Source organism: Ictalurus punctatus, chromosome 9 (genome assembly GCF_001660625.3).
Source record: "Ictalurus punctatus breed USDA103 chromosome 9, Coco_2.0, whole genome shotgun sequence".
NCBI lineage: Eukaryota > Metazoa > Chordata > Actinopteri > Siluriformes > Ictaluridae > Ictalurus > Ictalurus punctatus.
In genome coordinates this window covers 14,492,501-14,512,403 of record NC_030424.2, presented here as the reverse complement: position 1 = coordinate 14,512,403, position 19,903 = coordinate 14,492,501, and the positions used below count along the sequence as shown (strand labels likewise).

Below are 19,903 nucleotides of genomic sequence, written 5' to 3'. Positions count from 1 at the left end.
TTTGATTAGTCGTCTATATTATATATATACATATATATATATATATATATATATATATATATATATATATATATATATATATATATATATATATATATATATATATATAGTGAGAATGACACTGAATTAATTTGAAAATATTAATTACGTTTTGCAATTACAGCTACTTTTTCTCCTTCTTTATAACCTCCTACAATTACACTACCTCCTCGTCACAGGAGGTTAACTAGATGCTTATATCCTTAGAAGATATTTCATTCACAATGTCTTAAATTCTTGAATAATCCTTAAACGTGGACTGGCTCGCCACTCAGTCAGAAAATCCTTTGCAGGAAAGAAATTTTGTTATGGAACGTACCTGCAATAAAATAGTTCTACTCACTGCCATTTTAACTACAGCAGTATCAGATGATGAACCTTAACATGCAATAGTATTTCTTTGAGCATCATTCTGTACTGCTCTGTGTATAACAGAGAATGTGTGTGCTATGTTAATTCAATATGAATAACAACTCCGATCTGGAACGTTTCGATAAGATTTGAACATTATTTATTGGAAAGACAGTCCGTTCTGGAGGTGACCCATTTTAGCTGAAATGAATGGCCCATTTTATGTATTGTGTTAAGCTAGAACAGCTTTTTCCAAGTCTCATTATTTATATGATAGAGTCTGAGACATAAAAGAAATACTAAATGTAATAATAATGTATTATCACTATATCACTATCATAGCCTAAATACGATTCAGAATGTTAAGACACACACCATGTGCTTTGCTTTACCATTTACCATTCTTCTAATGAGACATTGATCTCCAGTACCTGTGGTGGGGGACAATCAAACATGTTCTACATGTCGTGAATAGTATGAATTTGTTTGCACCACATGCTTGAATCTTATGTTATCCATTTTATCTTAAAAATGAACAATGGTGCCATCCAAGACAGCAAAACTGGCCATACTCTCTGGATCCCCTGTCAAACTCACATATGAGGATAACGGCAGATAGCTGGCTTCACGTGTCTCGGAGGACGCACATGTTAGCCTTCACCCTCCCTAGTTGGTAGCTGTCATATGATAGAGGAGAACTCACAGGTGGGTGGGAATTGGCAGGTTACCAAATTGGGGAGAAAAGAGAGGGTGAAAAAACAATAGGCAAGTCATTTGGAAAATCAACCTTTTATATTTAACAAAAGTATAAAAACATAAATATGCAATTATAAAAAGCAGAAAAAAAATTACACAAAAATAAAAGTTAACAAAAAATGTCCAAAAAAATTTATTTTACATTCAAAAAGGAGTGATTACATATGGCAATATTTGTTGTCAGGTAACTGGTACAGTATATACAATAAAAATGTTAAAGAGAACAGAAGAAACAGAGGAACATAAGTCACAGGATTTTTCTCTTTCTCTTTCAGGTTCTTCACTTGGGGCTTTTACTTCACATAAATCCCGTTCTACAGTGCTTTAAAAGAAAATCCTGATCTAATTACATAGTCAATAATTCATTTGACCTTGACTTTAAACGTGTATAAGGGTCATCTCTCTCAGTGTTATTCTCATAGCCACAATCTCCAGGTGTCAGTACCACTCAATGGCTTTTTCAATTCCTTTATATGTTCTAATGATGTGAACAAAGACAGGGGTGTGTGGTGAGGGATGTATTTTATGCTGCACATCCAGTTCAGCACTTCAATCTAGAGTCAAATAAGTATGTCCACGCAATACAGATACAATACAGTATGTCCACGCAATACAGACTGGTGAGAGATGGTTTTATATAACATTTTTACATTATACACAAATTTATTAAAAAATAAATAAATACATTGATTTGATTTTCTCCACCCTAAAGGATGATTTCAAATTCAGTGACACTTCACACAGCCCTAGCACTGTAGTGGCCACTTGTCTCACTCGATTCATAAACAGTTGTACTAGAGCAACTTCAGAATAAAAGCTTACTCTGAGACTAGATCTCTAGTAGTTATCAAATGTATTAAACAACTGTGTTTACTATGACGGCGAGTGTGATGAAGTTTGTTCGTGCTAGAGAATCATTTAGGAAAGCTTAGGACACCACATTGCATATTTCTTGCATAAGTAAAAAATACTGCAAATGCCACCATGTGGCAATAGTCAGAAAGACTGGCAAAAACACGAGTCTATTTGTAGCTTCTGCTCAGCATTATACGACTTTTAGTGTAGAGTAGTGCAGAAATGTAGCCGTTTGCTCTACCTATGGGTAGACGCCAAGATATATACTGTGCATGTCCATGCAGGAGCAGTGGGCTGCATATTATACATTCTGACATGAGCAATCAAAAAGATGTCTTTGCAAATTCAAGTTTCAAATAGATCAGCTTAGATTTGGACGTTCACTAAAATGAGCTTTGCTACACATAGAAAAATATTGGACTGATTTGCGTTATCCTATGTAGAGATATGTACAAAGCAATTTAATGTCAAGTACTTTTACAAATAAAGCTTATGGGTGATTGGGACAAAAACTTAAATATTCCTATGTGAATTCTTTGTCCAGTCTTTGGCCGAAAAAAAAAGCACCATAAAGAGTATGCACAATGTAGAATAGTATCAATATAATCTCACAAACTGTATCTTTCTATAAATACACTAATTATCAGTGCTCTGAGGAGAACCAAAATAACAGAACAGAAAAAAAAAAAGTAATGAGGTGCAAATGTTAGAAAAGACCTTTAAGGGCTTTTAAGTGCTTATTAGTGACCTGCTCTGTCACAAGGACAAAAACGAATCAAGGTCTGCGATTACAGCTGCTTGCTTCCTGGCCACAACTTTCAGCAGTCTCTGAGGCAGGGTTGGAGTTCCCAAATCAACCTGTAGACGGAGGCACAATGTTTACTGTACGAGCAACATATTTAAAGCTAAACTATTTATAATAGTAGGTTAAACAAAATACCATTAAATATAGAGGGTGAGGATAGAAAGGTTACCTGTAGTAGATAGATAACTGTAACAATCTCTCGACCCTGCCGCTGACTGCGCTGAAGTATCCATGCGCTGGGAAACATCTCTCCACGTACAGTGTCCACACTTGGGCGAGGGAGAGACTCTTCAAATACAGACTGCATGGCCAACACCCACATGTCATCCTGATGGACAGTACGCAGAAAAGATCCAAAGAGTTAAAGAGAGAATGAAGCAGGGAGAGAGAAAGGATTTTTTATAAACATTTGACAACAATTTTCCTCTCATTAAACCTTGATATATGGTGTGTGTGTATATATATATATATATATATATATTTATATATATATATATATATATATATATATATATATATATAAAATGGGTGAGATATATTGTTATTATTGCTTACTGCTTACACTCTTTCCATGTGTTTGTACATGTATATGTGGATATATGATATATGTATTACCCCTACTGTTTTATTGTGTATTCTTTCTCATTTTTGTGCTTTCTCTCTGTTCTCTGTCCAGTTGGCCAACACCCTCATTCAGCTGGACCTTCTCTCTCTCGGCTTCTCAATCACTCAGGCCTGGTTGAATATCTACGTCATCAGCTGGCACATTTGGCAGTGGACATTACTGCTCTGCTGGAATGGCTCTCCTCTTCACCTGTACTCCCATAGTTTCCTCATCCTCCCGTTTATCCTATCATTCCATCGGTAACCTATGCCCATGCCTCTACTCAAACTGAGGTTAATCTGTCTCCCATAACATCTGTGGAGGACCCATTTATTCTTTCCTTTGATGATGACAGTAGCTCTGCATCAAACACACCACCATATTATCCATCACCTACTGATTATTCTCAGACGAGTCCTCTCCTCTCCCCAGTGAATGATAGTGAATTCTCAATAAACTACATACTCTGTTACCCTTGTGTTTTCATGTGTCCTAAATTTATTCCCACAATGTAATGCAGTGAATTTTGCTTAAGAATAAAAGCACATACCAGGCACGCAGAAAGTTAAATAATCAATGATAGGGTGCTTACTATACTGAGGTTGATTAACAGCATATCCTCAAGAGTTTTATTCCTCTTATACCATAGTAATTTGTCAACAATCACAATTATCTACTTATTAAAAGAACTTCACATCACACACTGACATTTTATCCATTTATATTTCTGTTTAATATTGTGGAACAGTCGTTCCCTCACTAGCATCTCTTTTTTTCTGTGTCAATAAGACACAAATGTAACTTTCATGTTATCGAGTTGCCAGTCCTAAAGACTTTTCTTGCTCAGAAAACGTAAAGCTGTACCTCGAATTGTTACAAAGCACTGAAACTTGAGACTCTTTCCCCAAATGATAAATAAACATCTAGCAGAAAACGCCACCACATCAACAACTGCACACATTTTTAAATCCGTTTATGTGGGAAAGATAACGTATTAGAATGCGCACGTTAATATAAACCCGTGCTTCGCCTTGCAGTCAGCACATTTCAGAAATCTATCTACACCATCTGACTAATTAGCTTTAAGAATTCAGTTCTGTGGTATAAATCTGTATAAATTCACAACATTAAGCAGATAACTGAAGGGACAAACCCGTTTGGCCTCAGTGCTCAGGCAACAGAAATCCCGCGGCTGCTTCATATGACAGCTGGACGGGTCAGTCAGCAGGTAGACTGGTGAAAGTGACAAAATGAGCTGTAATTATCTTACATTCTTCTGAATAAATATATAACATCATTTTGTATAATGTAGCAAATAATATAAAAAGACAGTCACCTAGTTGTGTAGCGTCATCTAGCAATCGTGTCCAGGCAGACTTTAGAGATGTGTTGTAGAGATGAGTCTTGGAGTGATCTCGGATTAAACTCCACAGACTAGCAAGGGGTCTCTCCAGTTCCATGGCACCCAAAAACCCGTGAGCAGAGGGTCTGGAGGAGGGCCGGTGGAAGGTCTGTACTCCGTTCTCTAAGCCATGGTGTCTGGAAAAAAAAGTGGGTTGATGTAGAATAGGTCTAATTTTTATATCAAAGCATACTGCTTTTTTTTTTTTTTTTTTTACTTCACAACACCAACCTCCAGCCAGCTTCGGCGCTTCCTGCCAGCAGATTCCTTACATCTCCTCCAGAGGCTAAATGAACCTGTTACATAGTCAAACACTCAGCAGCCAGTTTCATGTCACAGAATTTAGAGATGGACATGGTGAAAACTATGCACTTTACCTCTGATATTGCACTTGTGAGAGTACAGTCTGCAATGTCTTGGTATGAAATTGAAATAGATGAGGGAGAGCTAAAGGAACAGGTGCGCTGTCTTCCAGGAGGAGATGAAGGAGAGGAGGAGGAGTGAAGCTCATATCCCGAGGAGGAGCTCTCCACACGAATATCTAACGAGGATTATTGGTTTAGTAAAATTCTGTGTGGGTTATTTGGATGAATGCTACTTTAAAAAATTTTTTAAAAAACAATAAAAAGTCACTACTTACCCTGAGCTGATAGCCATGCACGAGGAGCCTTTAAACTTTGAGGAGGGATCATGGGAGGTCGAGATCTGATTCTTAACTCTCCATCTGAGACTCGAGTGATCTGCAGAATACAGGCATACAAATATCCTTTAACCTTTAAACGGATACAGCCAGTGAACCCATTTTCTTCCTATAACTCAATAATTTATAAGATAAACACCCAACCCCGAATTATACCCAATTGTTTATAACAACAGTAAACTGGATCTCATTATACAAGTAGTATTGTGTGTATATATGCTGACAAAGCAAAGTCTCTAACAATGTACAAAACAGTTTATTAAAGCCTTCATGCTATTCATCTGTGAATAAACACAACACATATTATGCATATTTTTCCCCTCACCTGTATAGATGGTGAGGTACTGTCTTTCAGTACAGCTGCATTACTACTGTTGTAGCCAGATGTAGGTCCAGAAGAGAGACTTAAGTTGGAACCAGTGCACAAGGTGCTATTACTGACACGTGTACAAAGTCTCATATGATCCTACATGAGTGATGAGGAGAAGTATAAAATCATTCCAAACTGTGGTATTTGTATATATAAAATAAGACTTTAAGATGCCAGTTGGTCTGAGTGTTGCATTTTGAACTCACCTTTACAGACTGTGTGAGAGCTTGTTGCTCCAATCTCCGCTTCTCCTGCTCCGTCCTCTCACGTAACCGCACTCGCGCTCTGGCAATCTCCGTCTTCGCTTCCTCACGTGCACGACTGTAGTCACGCAGAAGGAGTTCAATATCAGTGGGATACTGACCCTCTCTTCTAGGTGGATCTGGAACCCTATGAAATGTCATTTGGATTAAAGTCGATTCATTTAGGAAATCATATGTAATAACATGAAATTAGACAGATAAAATTAGATAGATATGTAATAAAATTCTTTATCACAAATTGAGAAAAAGAGTAAGTGACAGATAGCGGAACGGGACTGGTTTAGTCATTCACCTGCTCATCTCCACTACTTCCTTGCGTAGGTGTTGCAGATATTCTCGCTGCCGGCTGGGTAGACCCACAGGTCTTTCAGACTGTTCTGTCAAGTGATTTGATGAGTTCGGATGCTTGCTGGGGCTGAGACTTCGAGCTCGGCGGGACGTTTGAAGACGATCTTCTCTCTCTTTCCTTAAACCATCAATACTCCTCCTGTGCCTGAGGAAATAATAACAGGCGATATTCTAATAATACCACAGCCCAGTTGAATTTTCTATTCCAGGTGGTGTTTTTTCTATAACTGAACAGCTCGGGCATTCGTTTTGGCTACAAGGCAAATCACAAGCTTATGCAATCGCACTTACAGAGGACGTATATGGCAGATGCTCCATAAATGGACTAAAACAAATGTGTATACTTGTTGATATGATGAGGTTTTTTGTTAGGAAATGTTTATCTGGCATTTTTGGAAGAATCTTTGTAATGCTCAGAGGGCTTGCTATGTAACACGATAAGCTTCATTTCAGTCTTTTTAACTTTGAAAGAAAGAGGGGAAACAATGCAGCCGATGAGGGAACATCTGTTTATACCTGTTATAACATAAGGGATAACTGGAACTAACTTGCTTTTGAAAACATTCTACAACATTAAAAATAACTATAAGCTGATATACATGATGTTCTTAAACACATTTAGAAATGGTCAGAGTAAGCAAATTGCTGTGGTTTAAGAGAAATAAAACACTTCAGGAGATGGTGTTCTTGGAAATCCATACCCTGATGTTGACTGGTTCCCTATAACAGCATGTCTCAAAGTGTTTTATCATACTGATTACATCATACTGATCACGTTTCCTAATCAGAAGGCCATTTCTCCTGTGGAAAACTGAGCACAGTGAAAATGCAACATAATATACAATATACAGGTTTCAAATCTAACATAGTGTACATTATAAGCCCTTTAAATTTAATAATCACTTTTTACAAGCGTAAAACTCTCACCTGTCATACAGCTGCTGTTTGGTAGAGATGGTAGACTCTGCAACTGGACTTCTGGAACTGGACTTCAGCATGTTTAGCAGAGTGTCTGTCTTCCCCAGGCCATAGTGCAACTTGGCCTCTGCGAGCTCTACACTGAGCGGATGAGGACTCGTATCTAATTGCATAGAGGCAAGTACCTGCTCCCGTTCCTTCCGCAGTCTCTCAATTTCTCTGCTCCGTCTATCTGCTGATTCCAAGAGCTCTGGTTTGTACCTGTACCCAAGACTCTCTGACTCTGCTGAACGTAGGTGGAGACTATGTGTGTTAATATCTGGGGATTTCTCCATAGTTGTACTGCTTTCCTTAGTGAGCCTGGCTGGTGGCTGCTGACTGATGCCTGACCAGTTGGTGAACTTGTTGTGCATGGGCAGGTTTTCAGGAATCCAGTAATCCTCTTGGAGTGGACTGGCTTCAGTGAGTGGGTTAATGCTGACCAAGATGTCTGTATTGCAGTCACTCGGAGCCAAAGACATGCTGTCTTCCTCTTGGTATTGGAGAGTGTCTTTGCTCACATCACCCCAGCAGCTCATATTTTTACATAGTCTGTGTTTATATTCCTGCATGCTGCTGCTGTGGCTTTGATTAATGGGTGTTGAGGATTGTAATGTGTCTTGGCTCAAGTCTACAGGTTTCCTGTGTTTGACAGTGGAAGAGTGACTATGAGACAGGGGACTGCACCAAATAGCTTGGCTTGCTTCTTTGCTTCGCACTCCATGAGAGTGTTTCTTTCTTCCATTTTGTATGTATCTGCTGGATGAGACTTCTGTAGAGTGTGCATCTGGTGCACCTAAATGTACACAACTGTGGTTACTTAGGTTCTCAAGAGACATGGAAGACACTGATTTGTTTACAGTTTGATATGTGTAAAAATTCTCTCTTTGATACTGTGACTTAGGTTTACTGGTGGACACTGGTTTGTTTTCAGTTTTTGAGAGCATCTCAGTGGGGGTGTGGATTGTACCAGATTTGATTTTCCCTTTCTGTAAACTTGCCACATCCACAGTGAGAATAGGTGAAGAGGCACGGTCGATAAGCATCACCCTTTTATCAGGGTTATTCTTTGGCTTCATTTGCTGATGTGTTTGATTGTCCTTTGCTAACATTTGAGAAGTGCATTTTCTCTGAACACAAACTGCAAAAGCGTTGGAAGCTTTATGGTCTACCGTGACAGGATTGAAACAGTGCTGATTTGGTGCAACTGTTTCTAGGGAGAGAATTTTTACAGTGTCCAACTTTCCACTAAACTGCTCAGAGGAAGGTGAGCCTCCAGGACACAAGTCAGGATTACTTTTAACAGTTTCAAAGGTCTGTTTGCTGTCACACTGATCTTTAATAGAATTGATGACACCATCGTGCTTTGGTATGTTGCAAACTTCGGAGCCAATAACTTTGACGATCACATTGACCTCGTGGGATTTGGGGTTCTGTACGAGCGGGGTACTTTGGAGAACTTTGTTCTGTTTCATTAGCAGTGCAATGTCCTCAGTTTGGATCCCAACATCTATTGCAGTTTGGGTGGAGCCATCACTCTTGCAATACTTGTCAGAGCTTACCTTTGAAACTTTACTGCAAGTTTTTAAAGGAGGCGTATTTTCCATAGAATTTTCCCCTGTTCTCATACACTGAATGTTCCCCAGAAGATCAGACGTGCTGAGAATCAACTCAGAAAGATGTTCAGACATATTCTGTAGACTTGTCCATGTGGTTGATCTTTCTTGCGCCTGTCTGGACACAGGAACCTGGGTACTGCTCCTCCTGTGTCTGTTCTTCTTCTCCTGGTCCTCATAAAACTTGACTGTCTGGGTACCATGGTCACATTTTCTTGAATCTTGCTTACTTTCCTGACTTTCATGTTCAGAAGAGTAGACCAGCACTATTTCATCTACTTGGCCTGAACTACTGGCTAAGTCTAAGGTATCATTGCAAGAGTCACTGCCTGAAGCTGTTAAGATCTTCTCATTACAAATAGTTGGGGTACGAAAAGCTTCCCTCAGCTTGGGTTCTGTAGAAATATGTTCTTTGGAATCTTCAGCACTACTCAATGTGCTAGAAAGCCCTTTCTGGACTGCATAAGTGCTCAGATGAGAACTGAAAGGAGAATTCTGGACATTCAACCCATTGTCCATACTACAGCATCTTGCTATACCATTGCTTGAACTTTCAAGTGAGGAAAGTTGACTGGATATATTGACTGCACTTCCAAAAGGCTGATTTTTGTATGCAGCTTTAAGTAACCGATCCTTTTTTCTTGTATGAACAAAGGGGTTGATGTCACTTGAACCAAAATGTAGAACTGGTTCTCTATCTTGGATGGAATCATTCTCAAATGATTTTGGTCTCTCGTTGTTATTTTCATGTGATACGTGTTTAGTAGAATTGCTTCTGGTTAACTGAATTGTTTCATCACCCTTCGATTGACCAGGAATTTTAAATAGCTTTGCCGTAAAATTACATTTTTTCTGTCTCACTTCCTCTGTGGTAACATCTCTGATGTAAAAGTATGGATTATCAGAGCCAGTCCCGTAACACTGATTATGTTTTGATTTTGATGCTGTTGATCCTGGACTAATTTCTAAAGACAGAAATGAACTTGATTCATCAGATGAGATATTTCTATTTTCTGTTGTTGCTTTTCCAGGAGAAGATGTGCCAGGTATGGCTGGAGTGGCAATGCCACATTTATGTACTCTGGATTTAGCTATCTCATCTAAGGATGAATCAGGTGTTGAATCAGTGGATGAACTTATTGGAGCTGTAAAATGGGCTTTCCTGTGTCTCTTTGGCTTTACTCTCTGTCGCTCTTCATTAGTCCTAGAAAATACGAGTCTTGAACTATATATTGTTGCAGGCTGTTTCACTCCATTAGTTTTTTCAGTATATTCAATTTGAACTTGAATTGGTTCTTTCAAGTCTAATGACCCAGATGTAGAAAATTTAAGCTCCGGTGTATTTGCCTCTCTCATGTCCGTCTGCTCTGGTCTTTGTACAGACTTAGAAAGGATGGATAAGTCTTGAGATTGCAGTTGATACGGATGCTTCTGTTCTTTTTGAACATTCACACACTGTTCCTGAATGTTCCTTCTCTGCAGTGTATGGTCCTCTTTACACAATGATTGATCTTCATTTTGAGGACAGCTTGAATGCATTTCACTCATAATGACACTTTGGATGATTTGTGTTTGGTTGTCTCTCTGTAGCTCCACCAGAGCCTGGCATGATTTAGAAACTGTGGTCTCTTTATGTAGTTTTCCTGAACAAGTGTGGTTTTCAAAGTCCATGATATTGTCCTCTGTTTCATTTGTGTTCTGTCCACCATGAAGTTGTTCTTGTGTCATAAAACCATGTTTTTCTTCAGCACATTCTTGGTATACTTGTTTTTTAAGTGGTCTAGAATCAGTACCTGGAACATGTTCAGCTCTGTCTGAAGTAAATGAGTGTTCATTCTCCTTTTGAAATTGAATTGCTGACTCAGTGTCAAGATGTGAAACAGTGTTTAACTCCAGCACCTGCTGAAATTTAGGTGCCGTATTTACTTTGCTTGCTTCCACTGCCTCCTTAAGCATGTCTGAGGCAATGTGGTTCACCACAGCTTCTGAGCAACGACTGGACTCCGTTTCAGGATTTGAAGCTCCTGAAATGCTGTTTTCTTCAGGATAAATACCTGGCTTATGTTGTGTATATGATGAAAGATCAAATCCGTTGTCTTCATTCCTTACAGATGTTCCTGTAGGAGCCGGATTGTGAACGACTTTATCGATTGGTATAGTCTCTGTTTTCCTCAGACTGAACTGATCATGTTCCTCAGCCACAGTGACATAATCAGAAGATAAAATTACAGGGCTTTGTTTACAAGTAGACATCAATGTCAGTTGTATAGTTGTGTTACTTTCACTGATCACTTCATCGATTAGACCACTGGAATGGCTGGTATTTAACAATTCTGGATGATTATCAGTTGGTACTGGACATAGGACAGTGTTTGATTCTGGTAGCTTTATTTTCAAATCTTGGGGCACAGGTCCATATGCATTATGATTCTCTAAATTTTCTATTTCTGCACTGTTCTTCACCAACAAAGCTGGACAACTGCTAAGGAATCCAACTCCTTGGTGGTCTAGTACTTCTTTCTCAGTGGGATTTTTTACTATATATTGGCCTCTCAAACAGTCATCTGTGTTGTCCAGATTCTCTCTATCATCAACAAAATATTCAGTCACACATGGAAATGTCTGAGAACTGTCAAGTTCTCCTTGTAAGCCCTCAGCTGTAATTTCAGTATTGTTCTTAAGAGTATAAATGTTGGTTGCTGAAGATGTTTTGTTGTTTGTCTCTGGTTCTTCATTAATGTCTTCACCACCATCCACTTGCAATGACAAGTTCAGGTGTTCCTTCACCACTTCTGATATTTTGTCATTTATCGTAAGGCCAATCTTTTGGAATGTACAGCTCTCAAACACTCCTTTGTCTACAACCTTAACATCAGAAGTTTTTACGTCTGGCATACACGGCATTTCACTTTTATTCATGGGAATGGTGGACACTTTCTGTTCTTTTGTTACTGTAGATGCAAGCCTGTCTTCAGAGAGAGATCTGGCAACAGGAGTACTGCTGTTGTGGTACATGTTGATATGATTGTCCATAGATGCAGTTTTACAATCTTGCTGAAATGTTTGGGACAAATTATCTCCAGGTATATCCTTTTCTGTTAGTAACAGTTTGCCTGTTGAGTCTCTGCTGATGTCATTAAACATGAATGGCACATTATTTACAGCAGAATCACCAGGTACAAGGGACTTAACACAGCTTCTCTTTCGGGTTTTCAGATTTCCCGTTAAATCATCTTGAGAATCTTTGCTTCTTTTTCTTGTGTGCACATTAAAGGGTTCGAGTTGAGCATCACAGTATCTTAAAGAAGCAGCCACTTCGTTTGCACGGTCTGACTTGATGTTCATTTCAAAAGGGTAATCTTTTGTATTTCTTGTATCACAGCACTCTGAAAATTTTTCTGTGCACTGAACCTGATGCTGCACCAAGGTCTTTTCATCACTCACCTCCTTTTCAACATGGTTAATCAGATGCTCCATTATGCTTTGTGGCTCACAATGAAAATCATTCTCTATTTTCAAACTATGTACTGCTGACTGATGGAGTTCCTTACTGGAGCATATGGGTTTCTGCTTATTACTACATTTCAAAGCATTTCCTGATTGAAGTGTACTGTGAGAATGCTGAATTTCTAGATGAGTTTGTCCATCACAATTTGAGAAAATATTACCATTTCTGGATTGTGTTTCGGCAATGAAACGTTCTTCGGACTGTGTTTCCTGTTTTGATTCTATTAAGCTATTTTGTGGTGCAAAGCTTTTAGTGAGGACACTCTCATCAGCTGATGGGATACGTTCAGTTTGTTTTGTAGAACTGCTTTTTAAGTTCTTACCAGGGGGGGAATTACCTGGGAAGCATGCTGAAGAACTCCAACCAGACAGAACAGCTCTCTCTTTGGAAGGTGCATTGACCATTAGCATATCAACATCAATCGTTTCTAATGGCAGTAATTCTGGTGGTGGTGGTTTGTTTGTGCAATATGTGTTCTTGCTCATTGTGTTCTGAGCGATGGAAGCCTCTAGAGAAGTGCTCGGTGCCTCAAAATTACGCAACAGCCCATTATTTTCTTGCAATAATGTGCATTCAGGTGCAGAACAGGACGTAGAGGTAAGATCACTCAAAAAATAGTCCAAGACGGTTTTCCTTTCATAGGATGTGTGACTTTGTTCCTTAACTGTCGCATTATTGCCTTGTGTAGAATCAAAACGGGGTGATATCTGGCATTCAGATCCAGTTGTTGTACCAGACAGATCTAGACTAGCCTGACTTTGGCTGCTACTGGTCTCTGATAGTATACATAGTTTCAACGAGGTCTCTGAAGCCCCAAGGATCCTAGGACTATCTGCTGCATCAGTGGATGACCATGCATCTGTGAGTGCAAGGAAAGCTTCCGTTTCTCTGACATTGGCATCACTGGAGTGCCGGGAATCAGATGTTACTTGTGAGAAGTGTGAGGATTCCTCTATTGCTTGTCTTATTACCTTTTGACCATGTAGACCCCTGAAAAGCTCTTCAGGTATTTCTTTGGATTCTTCCTTTTTTTCTCTACCTGTGGTTGATTGTGGATTAGATGTTGAATGGAAAGTATGACGAATGGAGTGACCAAGCTTCAGAACTGGCCTTGCATCAGTGCTCCCACTACTTTTCTTGACAAGTGAGTCCTTGGACATCTGACTGTCCTCACTCTCTACTTCACTCGGCTCACAGTCCTCTTGCTGAAGCTGCTCCGCCAATGCAGTGGCATAGGCTGATGAAAGGGAGTCCACTGAAAAAATGCTGTCACAGTCTGAAGAGTCATCAACCACTCCTTCACCATTTTTTTCTACCCAGTCAGTCAGATCTTGTTGGGTCTTGACCCATCTCATGGTCTTTTTAGTCAGGGTCTCTGCACTATGCCAGCGTCCGTGCTTCTTCTCTTTTAATGAGATGAGCTGGTCTAAACCATCACAAGACACTGTAGATTTAATAGAGGACTTTAGCTGCTTTGTCTCCACGTCTCCTACAAATTTGTCTTTCTTTCCTTCCATGGCAAATTGAGTTTTCACTCTGCTAGCGGACTTAGCACTTTTGCCACCTCGTGACCCTAAAGGAGGCTTGCGGAAAACCCTTGACAAAGCCATCTTTATTCCAAAGCCAACTGATCGAGAAAGAGCTTTGCGGATTGTCTCCAAGCCCTTGTTTCCTTCATGGGTTGAACTCTTTCCTCCCTTAGCTGAGTTTTTTTGTGTACTTGATTGCTTTATTATCGGAAGTACCTTCTTACTATCTCTATTATCCGAATCCATGTTATGATTCCAGACTGATGATTGAGCGTTTTTCTCAGTCATTCCTTCAGATGGTATGTTTTCCTTTCCAAACATTTTGATGTTCTCAGAGGAGCCTGTCCTACTTGAAGTCCCTTGACTATATCTTGAGGGCATAGTGTTAGAGCGGCCTCTAGGTTTGCCTGGTAGACATTCATCAGACACCCATCTTCTAGGAAAGATAACCCTAGACAGAGATGATGTTGACTCAGATAATTTGGTCCTCCTAAGAAACTGGCTGTTAAAAGAAAAAGTGACTTAAGTTTAGGAGTTTGCTTTCTGAATGTATCTGCTTTCTGAATTTATGTATCTAAAGTATTATGCTCATTTTGATCGAACATCTCTTAACAGAACCAAATTAAGTGCCCCTTACTGACCTGAAAATGGGTGAATGTTGAGGGTAAAGTCGGGATAAAAGGTCAACAGAAAAGGAATGCCTTCGCAAGACCACTGGACGTCCTCTGCGCGTTGAAGGAGATCCTAAATCAGGGGACAGAGGTCCATCAACTCTGAGTGAAAGGGCAGTCTCCAGTCTCTGAAGCTCTTGCTTTGCCTCTAGCAGGTGTCTCTTACGAGCTATTCTTTCCAGCTGGTAGCGCAGTCTCTTGCGCCGAATGCGATTCTCATTTCTTCGGAATGCATGGTGCTTGAGGAGCTCTTCTTGCACCACCCGTTTCCTATCACCCACAATTAGTGATGGACGCACTGTTTCACTGCTGTTCTCCTTCTCGTTAATGCCAGCCAGTGCAGGCAGAGGAACGACATCTGTCTGCACCCCTGAGTCGAGCGTTCCCTTCTCCCTGATGGCAACAAGACGCTGCTTTTCTTGCAAGATCCACTGCTGGACTGTAAAATACATGGAAGAGATAGTTTCAATATTAATACAGTCTTAGTCCCTAACCATGTGAACTAGCAAGAGGATGTGTTTTTGATAGAGATTACAAAGCACTTCTGTAAGTTCTGGATAAGAGTACCTGCTAAATGCTGTAAATGTAAATGAAATCTAATATGCACTGTAGTTTAATAAAATCATTTAGCTTTATTTCTTTCTATAAAATAGCTGCACTACTGACGAGATCTCTCTTAATAACAAACAGGAGACGTGTGTAATTTATGAAGTAAAATATTTTTTAGAAATGGCAAAAAGTGGGAAAGAATATTGACATAAAATACATTTTTTTTTATATGATACAGTTTACATATAGTCAGGCCCAAATTTCTGGGACAACACTGAAAAGCTTTTAAACTGAAAATCAACAGAAAGTTTAACGTTTCAAAATTGTAAAAAACAAAGAAAAGATACAGTCAGTATATTGAATGTATACTATATGTATATTATGCACTATTTCTATTTTAATTTAAGCAAATTTGTGATATTGACCATGTTAATTCCTTTGTACAAAATGCTAGATTTTTATTGACTTCCATTCTTCCACTGAAGCATGTGACCAGTGGATTGATCAAAAACTTGGAGGCCATGCCAGCCCAAATCCACACTGTCAAAAGCAAAGGGGGAATATCAAATACTAAGAAAAACATATACATATTTCTAGACCAAAGGTTGTACTTTTCACTCAAGTCATTTCTGGTAATATAATTTGTAGTTAAAATGAGGCATTAAATTAGTAAAAAATGCAAAATAGAAGCATTTTCACTAGTACTCTCAGACTTTTGGACACCACTGTATATTAAGTTCAAAATCATAAATGAACAAATATTGCAGCAATCTGCCTTGCCTATAGGGTATTAAGAAAATAACTCACTCTCAGAGTGTTGCTTTCGAAGATGGGCCTGCTCTCTCTCCAAGTCTTTCTCAGCTCTTCTCTGTTCCAGCAGGATCTCCTCACGCAAACATTCCACGTAGCATTGATGCTCCTCCAGCCTCCGCCAGGGAGCTAACCTGTCACTGGCCTCCTGACTGCCTACATCCTCTGCCCTGAACACACAGAGATATAAAGCGAGACTAGTATTTTTCTGCATCCGAACACAAAAATCTAGAACAAGTAGACAACTAGCTTGGTGAATGAGCTTTGCCTACATTTAGCATCTTTCTGTAACCAAGCAACCTGAAGTTAATCCAGCAAAAACAAGATAATAATGCTCTAGGGATCTCATTATCAGTCCAACATTTCCAGCAATTAGCACAACAAATATAAACCACAGTGCAAAACTTTTCACCTTGAGTTATGTGTGAGAGCGCTAAGCTCAGATGAGCTGAAAAGTGGACCACCTTCAATGATCTGCAAAATAAATAAATAAATAAATAAACGAGATTTGAGATTATAATGATATCATTTTTGAATGTATTATATGGATTACATAATGAGAGGAAGCACCTGAAGTAATTTCATTTCTGTTCCCTTATCCATGGGTGTTAAAGAAAATACATGCAGATAGAGTTCTGATCTTAAAAGCACTTTATTATTCTCATGTAGACCGTTACAGAATGAAGTATGTGAACATACACGTCTCCTCTCTCTCAGAACTGCTGCCTCTGCAGGGTGGTTAAACCGCAACTTGTGACATCCTCCTAATGTTATCACTGCACCTAAAACAAGCAGATGACCATTACAATAGCCAAACTCCACTTATGTGTTCATATACTCCACTGTCTACTACTGCCACAAATTCAATTCACACCCAGGTGTTTACATTTACATTTTTACATGGTGGCATTTTCACAGACCCTTATCCAGAGCAACTTACATTTATCTCATTTATACAACTGAGCATTTTATGGTTAAGGGCCTTGCTCAAGGGCCCAGGGCAGATCTGAACTCACGACCTTCTGATGAGTAATAGTAAATGGTCTGCACTTATATAGCACTTTTATCCAAAGTGCTTTACACTGTGTCTCATTCACCCATTCACACATACACTCACACACCAATGATAGCAGAGCTGCCATGCACGGCACTAACTTGCCATCGGGAGCAACTTGGGGTTCAGTGTCTTGCCCAAGGACACTTCGGTATGTGGAGTCACGTGGGCCGGGAATCGAACCGTCGACCCTGTGATTAGTGGACAATCCGCTCTACCACCTGAGCCACAGCCGCCCAACGTAATCCAACATATTAACAACTGAGCTGCCACTGACACTGAAGATGCCAGTCACTCTTTATTACAACAAGGCCAAAATGTGTGTAAACAAGTACCTGTGTTTTGCATTTACCTTGTGCGAGTCGACAAGGTTCAGTGACCTCTCTATCGTTGACCGTGCAGGCTGTGTGTGGTAGGGGTTTGAGGGTAACAACTCCATTCTGATTCTCAATTTCACAAACAGAACCCTCTGGCATGACTAAGACATTACAGAGCAACAGATTATACACAGAGTCATCATTTTGGACACTATTACAGTAAAATCATTTTGTCACACATTAGTCTGTAGAAATATGAAAATAGCTACCAATATGGGGTTCTTCCTCACTTGGATCTTGAGGTCCAATTCTGGTGATTCCTTCCTGCAACACACAAAGGGAAGAAAGTTAATAAGCACGGGATTAAATACTAAACAGAGACTGTTGGTTGTGCCCATTACAAATGCATGTCAATACACCCACCCTGGAACAGGTTTAGGTTTTTTAACCTACAGACATCAAAGGCATGCAGGAGGATTTTTATGGTTTCCCGTTTAGAAAGGGGTCAAGGTAGGAACCATTTAGGAGGCTAAGAACCCTTTGATGAAATCTTCAAGAACCCTTCAAGAACTTTTTAAGAGTGTACTTTTAAGTAGCAAGACAGTTTAGATTACTTTTAAATGCCCAAGTATTAAGAAGAAAATAATCGCAAATAATTTGGAATTTATAGTATATACTTGCCCACTTAGGGGGGAAAAAAGGTTCTTCGTTAAAGGGTTCCTTGGATAAATAAAGGCTTTGTTATAGGATTGTACATAGACGCTCTAAGGCTCCCCAGAGAGACTTTGACTTGGACTTTGTCTCACAGCCTCTGAAATAAAGCCTCAACTAAACCTCACCTCAACCATACACATAATAATAGAGGGAAAGGGTGAAAAGGGAAAATTTGAAGAAGGAATTAAGTGCATACAAGCAGAGCTGCTTTACCTGACTGTGGCAGGCATCTCAAAGAATTTTGCAGAGAGAGCAAGAGTAAGAAAAAAAGATGAATAAAGGAGAATCTGAACAAAAGAAAGAGTTATTAGTTAGAAAGCAGACTATTTAAATATATTGGAGTATACAAAAAATATGCTAATGTTAGACAGGTCCAATCTCATGCACCTGAATTGAAGAGAAACTGAGAGGTTAATGTCAGTACCCGGAGGTGGTAAATAGTGACTCCTGTGCTCAGGACGTCTGGTTCCAGGGAGATGAGGTGGGGTCGGAGAGAATGTATCTGAACTCCTGCCCTGTCCTGGTTAATGTCCACACTGTACTGCTCCAGAAGAGCTCGCTTATCCCGCCAACTCTCCGACCAGTCTTTAGTAAGCTGTTCCACCTGGAGCAAAAATGAGAGCAAAAATAATGTCAGTGGGTTCCAAAGATTATTATAATGCTGCGCCTAAAAGAACAAGCGGATGCTTTTAATACTGCATTTCCTATTACGTGTTTAAGCATATTAACAAACCTTGAGTTCATTCTGCAGCACTATGTCTGAAAGGCTGCTGTCTCTCTCATCACTCAGAGACGGGCTGGGGTTTCTCCGCTGTAGACAGTCAGCAAAAACAACGTCTGTATGAGCGATCGCTTTTGCTGTCTGTGCTGGGAGCATTTTCTAAGAGAAGTTAATTACCATAGAGAAGCTCAGCAGCATGCTCTTCAGTCGATCGATCTCTTCACGAAGCTCCCTGATCAGCCTCACGCTGGCATCCTGCGAACAAAACAGAGCAAACAGAGAACAAAGATATCTCGATTTTATGATCATCGGTGAATGGTATTAACCATAGAATGGTAGAAACACTCATTCACAAACACACCTCATTGACTCTTGGCTTGTTGACAATGTTCTTGGCATGAGCAGCATAGCGGAGAGTGCTCAGAGTCTCGTTGTAGCTGCTGCAAGCAGGCGAGATTGCTGTAGGGAATAGAGAGAGAGAAAGAAAGACAGAAAATGATTGATGGGACATGCTGTTATAGGAAAATAATCAGTGCTGGTGTGTTTGTGTCACCACCCCAGAGGTGATTATTTTCCACAAGTCCTGAAATGTTTTATTTCTCGTATACCATGGCCAAACCATTTGTTGTTAATTAATCAATCAATCAATCAATTAATTAATGACCGATACTTTTTAACCATTAATAGTTACATTTATTGTTGCAGAACATCTTCGAGACAAGTTAGCTCCTGTTATCACTTCCATAATAGCAGCTCTAAGCATTTGCTCCCTCACAAGTCACTCTTTTTTCCCTCTCTTTCTTGAAATTGACAGTTACAAAAGTATTAACACCTCCTTACATCACGTTATCAACGACTGCACATTATTCTTTGTTAAACAACACTTTAAAATTGGTTTATTAGCCTTAGACGTATATATATCATCAGCGATACAAGTTCCTGTGAATTACCTCCCTGCTGAAAA

At 39.5% G+C, this 19,903-nt stretch overlaps 1 protein-coding gene across 2 annotated transcripts in view; it reads right to left on the bottom strand.

Moving 5' to 3' along the window:
- Nucleotides 1-1,163: 1,163 nt before the first annotated feature.
- Nucleotides 1,164-19,903, bottom strand: part of stard9 (StAR-related lipid transfer (START) domain containing 9) — a 41,998-nt gene continuing 23,258 nt past the window's right edge. The window contains exons 12-32 of one of the 2 annotated variants that reach the window (XM_047157634.2): nucleotides 19,301-19,398; nucleotides 19,117-19,194; nucleotides 18,952-19,029; nucleotides 18,643-18,822; nucleotides 17,774-17,828; nucleotides 17,540-17,665; nucleotides 16,833-16,915; nucleotides 16,546-16,607; nucleotides 16,131-16,303; nucleotides 14,745-15,213; nucleotides 7,421-14,605; nucleotides 6,438-6,638; nucleotides 6,089-6,272; nucleotides 5,838-5,978; nucleotides 5,453-5,552; nucleotides 5,190-5,353; nucleotides 5,044-5,108; nucleotides 4,747-4,949; nucleotides 4,564-4,643; nucleotides 2,976-3,134; nucleotides 1,164-2,859 (exon numbers count right to left, since the gene is read on the bottom strand). In XM_047157634.2, the coding sequence (XP_047013590.2) occupies nucleotides 2,758-2,859; nucleotides 2,976-3,134; nucleotides 4,564-4,643; nucleotides 4,747-4,949; nucleotides 5,044-5,108; nucleotides 5,190-5,353; nucleotides 5,453-5,552; nucleotides 5,838-5,978; nucleotides 6,089-6,272; nucleotides 6,438-6,638; nucleotides 7,421-14,605; nucleotides 14,745-15,213; nucleotides 16,131-16,303; nucleotides 16,546-16,607; nucleotides 16,833-16,915; nucleotides 17,540-17,665; nucleotides 17,774-17,828; nucleotides 18,643-18,822; nucleotides 18,952-19,029; nucleotides 19,117-19,194; nucleotides 19,301-19,398 (9,986 nt within the window). In that variant the 3' untranslated portion in view covers nucleotides 1,164-2,757. The other variant, XM_047157635.2, reaches the window with a different exon arrangement.